General features: G+C 31.9%; 2 protein-coding genes across 4 annotated transcripts; one reads left to right on the forward strand and one right to left on the reverse strand.

Moving 5' to 3' along the window:
* Nucleotides 1-2,170: 2,170 nt before the first annotated feature.
* On the reverse strand, nucleotides 2,171-4,760 carry Ndc80 (kinetochore protein Ndc80). 3 transcript variants are annotated; one of them, XM_071790092.1, is made up of 3 exons: nucleotides 4,677-4,760; nucleotides 4,383-4,608; nucleotides 2,171-4,193 (listed from the first exon to the last, which is right to left on the reverse strand). In XM_071790092.1, the coding sequence occupies exons 2-3, from the start codon at nucleotides 4,561-4,563 to the stop codon at nucleotides 2,467-2,469; spliced, it is 1,908 nt and encodes a 635-aa protein (XP_071646193.1). In that variant the 5' UTR covers nucleotides 4,564-4,608; nucleotides 4,677-4,760; the 3' UTR covers nucleotides 2,171-2,466. The 3 variants fall into 3 exon arrangements, with proteins under 3 accessions (XP_071646193.1, XP_071646107.1, XP_071646036.1); XM_071790006.1 differs by having other exon boundaries at nucleotides 4,383-4,597; nucleotides 4,677-4,754; XM_071789935.1 differs by having other exon boundaries at nucleotides 4,383-4,756.
* Nucleotides 4,761-5,172: 412 nt separating this feature from the next.
* On the forward strand, nucleotides 5,173-7,430 carry LOC139820815 (transcription elongation factor, mitochondrial). Its single transcript, XM_071791399.1, has 6 exons — nucleotides 5,173-5,413; nucleotides 5,618-5,763; nucleotides 5,845-6,061; nucleotides 6,182-6,328; nucleotides 6,441-6,612; nucleotides 6,970-7,430. Exons 1-6 carry the CDS (start codon nucleotides 5,354-5,356, stop codon nucleotides 7,284-7,286), a joined length of 1,059 nt encoding a protein of 352 aa, XP_071647500.1. The 5' UTR covers nucleotides 5,173-5,353; the 3' UTR covers nucleotides 7,287-7,430.
* The last annotated feature ends 177 nt before the right edge of the window (nucleotides 7,431-7,607 follow it).

Here is a 7,607-nt window from a genome sequence, read left to right on the forward strand (position 1 = left end):
TAAATTATCCTACAATTTAGGATTGCATCGAAATAATACTCTAAGTGAATCGCGTACACTAACAAAAAAATCTAAATAAATAATAAACGCGAAGAGTGACGTCTATAGTCTATACGTAATACGGATTGTAAAAATTTTTTATTTTATTTTATAGGAAGTTGCAAATGTATTTAGATAAACATGAAGTTCTTATTTGCCTAAAATTTGAAGTTGAAAACGATTTCAATAAAACGTTACTATCAGGGTTCGAGTTACCAGTAGGCACTATAGACATCGGCCTAGAACCGAAATTTTTCACAAAATTGTCTTTAATAAAAAAGATATAATTTTATTATGTTATATTTGAAGAAAAGAAATATTGAATATATTAGAAATATTGAATATATTTAATAACTTACACTTTCTTTAATTGAACATTCTTTTCTCTTCTAATATAGCCACAATTTGGATTATGTCAATTAAAAAGACGAATGGCATTTAAACAAACTAGCTTTCTTTTCAGTAGCACTATTTACGTGTCTATAGGCAGCAAACGAGTAAATCCGATCCTGGTTATTGTATATATTGCATAAAACTTATTTTTTTACGTATAAAGGTATCTTATGTATCTCAAAGACTTGTAAGCTGTATCTAAAAATATTTCTGTTGAATTATTTGTAATATAAATAATATCAATATTATAGCAAATCTCGGGATATTATTCTATTCACGCGAGTATAATTAAATGTGTTAATCATTCATTAATGCATACGAAACATTAGTACAAAATTATGAAATATACGTAGGATACTCTTTATTTTTGCGTACGATTGTGTGTTCGTGGGTACATGCGTGTATGTACGTGAGCTCTTCTGGAGCATTTATGAATCCATCAATTGTTATTTGTAATCGCACTTAAATACAAATAGCGTACATTTTTCTCTTCCTCTCAATTCTTTCACGATAGTCAACAATAGAATATACTTTCACAATATGTAATTGTGTGATCTCATAGCTATCTGGTGGTAGTTTGCGATAAGAAGGTTCGTGCAGCGATCGTGCAAAGAAAAGAATTCATGTAAATGCACATGCATATAGGCTAATTCCTCTTTAAATAAAAAGCGAAAAGATTGATACACAGCATATAACGTACACGTACTCGCTTACACGTTATATAAAAATAAGGCAATATACAATAAAGCTCAACATAAGATAAAATTAATATATATATATATATCATATTTTTCTATATATCAAAGTTAATATTATCAAGTTGCATGTTACATTGCCATTTTTATGAATACAGCTCATAATTTTGAAAATTATAAATATACGAAAGTGATTAAATCTGTTTGTTAATTTTGTCTTATGTAAAGCTAGCGAAAAAAATTGGGAATATATTTGAATTATTTAAAGACTTATTATTTTTTTTTACAGACTAGAAAGCATTGCAAATTTTTTAAAACCAATTGTATTAGATATCCCGTTGCATTTTAATCAACATTATACACTGATTACTATGTTTTATATGTACATATTAAAGTAAGATAAAAATGGCAGTCGGGACCTAGCTACAGCTTAAAATTCATAGTTGAGGAGTGACTTTTAAAATATCAGATATGATCATAATTTGATCATCGATCATCGATCATCGAAAAGCATAATACTTGTAGTAAATAGTTATGATATAGATCATATTAATATGTAATTCACATTCCAATGATTTTATTGGAACGATTTCGTGCAGGCATGTATCTGTTATATTTTGGACAACTTATTTCAACTCTTTTAATATAAACATTGTCGAAGTTTCAAGTGAAATTATACAGAAAGCTAATTAAAAGGTACTCCTTAATAGAAAATCAATTCATGATATTTAAAAAACGAAACGTTATTGAAAAATACAATTGATTCCCGAATGGCGAATATTTTATTCGAACGTAACGTCTTGTATGTAGTATATATAGTGTTCGTTATAATATCTCTTTTTGTTATTCATTAACTATTAATGTATCATGTACATTGTGAAGTTAAGGGACGTATGCTTCAACTATGTAACTTATCAGATGATGTTAAAACTTATCTTAAAGAATGAAAAAAAAAAAAAGAAATTGCGAGTTGCATATTGTCATGACATATAGAGCTAATAGAATAAAAATATTTTACATACTAGAATTTGCATCATTTTGTAAAAAAAAAAGGAAAAATGAAAAAGATACGAGACGAGAGAATATGTATCTATTTTATTTGTATATAAATGACACGCACGAGAATTCTGCGATAAAAACATATTTATAAAACTCTTTATTTGAAATAAACATTTTTGTACATATTATATTTTAATAAGATGCGACAACATTTTACTGAAACCGTATAATATACAATATAGTGTGTAATAGATTATACAATACAAATAATATGGGGTAATGTGGCGAAGGAATATCAGGACATATATCATGATAAAAATATTTGTGCAGAGATGTATTTCTATAGCGTTCTAACTTTTGTTGCAATATTATAAAGCTCTTTTCTATGCTCGCCGACAGTTTTATAAAATTCTTCGAAAAACCGTTTGGCAGCTTGCTTTAGAAACATCTTTCTTCTTATAACTGCATCTAATTTGTCTTGTGCCTCTTCTATTTCGAAGTCTTCCGCTTGTAAATCTGGCATCATATCTTCCATTGCTTTAATTTCGTTTTTCAAGTCTTCTATCTGTTTTATAAGTTTGGCTTTCTCCTTCTTCGCACCTGCCTTCAGTTCATTAATGTGAGATATATCTTCTTTCAATTTGTTTTCATCCGGCAAAGATTTAATTTCTTCTTGGAGTTTCTCCAATTTCATGGTTTCGAATTGAATAAGAGACTCTATCTCGTTGCATTGCTTCATCAATGTCTCTTTGAATGTTCTTATTAAAGAAGCCTTTTCTTCCATTATATCCATCATCTCCGGTTTCAACAATTCTTTTTCCGGGAGCTTTACGTCATCGAAATTCAGACCAACATCATTGTCGATAAGCATAAAGACCTCCTTATTATACGCCAATATTGCCATATTGAGATTATTATTGAAAGACGCGAATTTGATATCTAAACTGTACGATTCCTTTTGGTAATCTTTCAAATGCTCGTCAAATTGGTGTATGTAGTTTTGAATCTCCGTGCATTTTTTAATGATATTTTCCTTTTCAATCTTAGACATGGGTTGATTCTTCACGATTGAGAATAATTCTTCATATTGTTTATTTCCTATTCGAATTTGCTCATTTAAAACTTCACGTTCAGTATTTAACTGATTTGTCTCAGCGGAAAGCTTGCTTATACAATCCTCCATGCTTTTAATATCGTTTAATTGTTTAGATTCCTTGGCGCGCAAAGACGCTAATTTCTGTTGTAAATATTCAATTTTTTTATCGAGTTCTTGTGACTCTTCCTCATGGATCTGCAACTTCACTTCTTCTTCTTCCAATTCTTTATGTGCCTGAGCTAGATCGCAGTCAGTAATGCCTTGTTGAACTAAAACGTTCTGCAGATATCGGTTCAATAGTTCTACCTCCTCGTGGGCTTTTTCCTCGTCATTCCAAACTCTATAACATTCCAACAATGTTTGAAACTCCATGCTACAACTCTGAGCCTGCTGCTCCGTTCCTATGAACGGCAAAGTTTCCAGTTGGTATCTGTTCAATGCGAGCTCTCTCACTTTGTATGCTTCCACCAACCAGCCGATCCAACCGAGAACATAGGGCCACGAATGCATTGCGTTGGCAGTCTTAAGCCATGATTTGTTCATCACGCCAGGATAGTGTAACTTCTTTGCGCATTTTGGTAATTCATCTATGTAATTTGCCATCGTGAGAGTATGCTTGACGTCGAAGTACTTCAATAGAAAGCCAGAGACCTCCACGAACATCTTCAATGTAATTGGTTTCAAACTCCCGTTGCTGTTTAACATCGTCGAGCACTGATTTATCTCAAAGAACTTATCGATCTCTTTTAATAGGTCCATCTGATAAACCTTATCCGCTAGGGGTCTTGTGTCCTTTCTGGGGCCCTTAGCTCCTATGGTGCTAGCACGGTCGCCGGACGGTGATCGACCGATTGATAACGACGAATGATGTTTGCTAGAACTTGCTGTAAGCACTGTACCTGGGATAGCATGCTTAGTGGCGACTTTCACCGGGGTGATTGGAGTTGTTGGTTGCCGTAGCGGAGTTTTGCCTACACACACACAATACATACACATAAGTTGAACATAATTTAAAAAGAAGTCGGAACGATCTCGAATAAAATAAATTAAATTAAATGTTTGTCTTATTGAAGACACGTTTCTATCCTGTGCTGGCTCATAATATCAAGTAATTAGAAAAGATAGAAGTCTTGAGTATGCCTTTACATGTTATACTTTACCTGTTACTTTCAAGTACGATTTTCTGCCGAGCGATCCCGCTCGGTCGCTGGAAGAGCTCCGAAAACGAGCCCTGGGAATATGAGAGACCTCACCAGTCGAGATTCCCTTCGGTTTCAATGTCTGTGTCTTCCGTTGATCCGTTCGAGCTCCTGTCGAGCTCTTATCTTCCCGTTCGATCATGGATATCCTTACGGGATTACTGGACGATCTACGTCTGACTGAATTCTGTTGCATGATTATTATTTTCGTGAGAGAAAACGAAAGCAAAACTACGAAATCCGCAAGCAGGTTACCTCCCGTGAAACTTGGAAATGGAATTTGAATTTTCGGTTAGTCAGCTGAGTCCAGTATCGCCAATCCAAGACGGCAAAATTCTCTCACTTGGACCAACTTGACTTGCTCTTTACCACTCTTTACAAGCTGATCAGCTGATCTCTGATCTTTCTGTACTTTTTATCCTCTTTTTCTTTGATATTTATATATTTTTATTTTATTTTAAGCACAGAAAGTTAAGAAAGATGTTTCGAATGTACTTTTTACGTTTCTTCTCAGCTTTTTCCGTTCAAAGTTGTATATAATACATAATACAGTGTTATTTTGAACGTGTAAAGTGCATAGAGTTTCCTTCATCACGTCAGGTTAGGTTAGATCGATAGTTCTGTTTTGTAGCTGCACTTTCCGTACTTTCCATCTTTTCTCTTTCTCTCTCTAACGTCAGTAACGTCTATTTATTCCATTTTAGGTGCAAAAAGCGCAATATAACCTAGCTACAAAGCAGAGCATATTTTTCAGTACTTACATGTGGGTATTTATTTGTATTGCTTGCACATAAAAATTAAATTTACGTCGAACACATTTATAGAGCTAATTATATATATTGGTGCATATTGAAGACGTCAGTTGAACGTATAATAATGAGATGATTAATAATCAATTGTATTACATTTTGTGTCAATAATTTTACGATAAAATGTGGAACATGATGTTGACGAGATTTTTTAATACAGTTATTAAAAACCAAAGAGCGCAGGTAAGATTTTGTATGTTCTTTGCAATTACAGAGATTAATAATTTTTTAATAAAAAATATATAATTATTTTATGATAGTATCTCATGCAAACTTTATAAATTTATATTTTTGGGTTTTATAACTTTTCTTTAAAACATTTCAATTTTTCTTTTTCAGAGAATTTGATATTCTCTGTCTTATTTCTTTTTTATCCTCTCTTTACAGATCTACAAGCATCAGACACTGAGCGCATTTATTTTTAAAGTAAACAACATGTGCACTGACACTTTTGATATAAACCTTCTCTCTTCAGAAGATAAGGAGAAAATACTCCAAGTAATAAATAGCAAAAGCATGAAAGATCTAGCACAGTGAGTTAATTATATTTTTCTTTTCGTGTATTAGAAATTTTCAATCGTGCATTTATTACTGTTAAAATTATTTTTTCAAAGATATTCCATTACTAAGAAGCGTGCAGAGAAATTAGAATTGCACCGTGCAAATAATGGACCGTTTGAATCGTTGGACGATTTATTAAAAGTACAGAGTATGAATAACAAATGCGTGTATAATTTTTATAAGTCAATTATATGTGGTAAGAAAAAGCCTCCTAAGAAGATTACGTCAGGCTTGGTTGTAACACCACAAAATACTGATACTAGTCAAAGGGTACGAGATATCAAGTTCTCCTTAATTTTCTAATTAAAGAATTATATGAGAAAAATATTAATTGATAGTTTCCTCCCTTGTCTCCATACATTCTAGATCAATTCCATTTATATGTTACAGGATGTCGATACAGTGTTAGGGATATACGTAGGACATAACTTGATAAGTTGGTCATTATTAAATCGCGATTGCGAAGTATTACAGTGGAGTTATAAATCTTTTCCACGAAAAGGGCCAAAAGAAAATATTCATACTTTACTTCAAGAGGTAAGTATTGAAGCATTAAGAAGTTTTTTGTTTACTTCATAAAATAAGCCTGTTGTTTAGAGATCGCCAATTGTAGGATATTTTGTTATCACAACTCTTTCTTTTTATTTAGACAATACCAATTGCCAAAAAATTACCGAAGGCTGATCGGTATATAATGCAAGAGACCGGTGGTGACGTGGGCCGTATACAAAACCGCCACTTTTATCAAAATTTTGTACAACAATCTATAATAGGCGCTATCATTCTGTCGTATCTGACAATGTTGGATAATAAATTTAATGGTATGAAAATTATGCTTTATTAGTGTTTCTCAACGACAAAAATTTATCAATTAGAATAATTATCAATTAGAATTATTTCTTTTTTTTTTCTTTATGAATGGAGATAAAAATTGATTCACGAATAAGAAATATAATTTTCTCTTCCCTAATTTACATTAATTGTTTCGAAAATATATGTTTACTAACAGTTTAAGGAATCAATCAGTCTAAAATAAATGTAAAGATTTTTAGCTACACCCATGATTCAATTCGAAAGATATACACTTTTATCATGTTGATTTCTAGTGCTGATATTTTTGTTACACGTTGCATGGGGAAGAAAAATCTAATATAAAAATTTTGTTACAAATCTTTCAGACACCACAGTATTTGTGGCAAACAACATCTTTATACTTCGGCAGCGTGTATTGCGAAAAATCTATGGACTTATAATAGACAACGAGGGTATTTCTACACAGTATATGGTGCAAAAGCTATTGCAGGAAAGCAACGAACCGATAAAAACAAAGGAACCAAAAGTGTTAATAGGAACAGAATTGAGAAACATGTACAACGCACAAAGTCCTGTTTGTCAAGAACAAATTGGTTGGTCGTTATTAATATCGTTAGCTTTCATAGAATTAATTGTACATAAAAGACCTGACATGATCCTTCGTGAAGCTCCTCAAAGATAATAAAATATGATGTTAGCTATTATTAATTTAATAATAATGCCAACAAAAAAATTTTATGAGAGAACATCAGAACACATCGTTGATGAATATATTTTGTAAAGTAAACAGATCGCTTACAGTGTGAATAAAGAATATTTTTTTTAATGATTGTTTCAATCTATATGGTAGAACAGGAAGAATAAATCCGAAACTACATCAATCCCAAATAAAGTCTGTTATACTTGTATCATTTCAATCAAGGAAAGAAATTGGATGTATCATAAAACAGAGCAAATCTGTCATTTATAACTATTTGGGCATAATGCCGTAATGAAGCAAGTT

Source organism: Temnothorax longispinosus, chromosome 1 (assembly GCF_030848805.1).
Source record: "Temnothorax longispinosus isolate EJ_2023e chromosome 1, Tlon_JGU_v1, whole genome shotgun sequence".
NCBI classification, from domain to species: domain Eukaryota; kingdom Metazoa; phylum Arthropoda; class Insecta; order Hymenoptera; family Formicidae; genus Temnothorax; species Temnothorax longispinosus.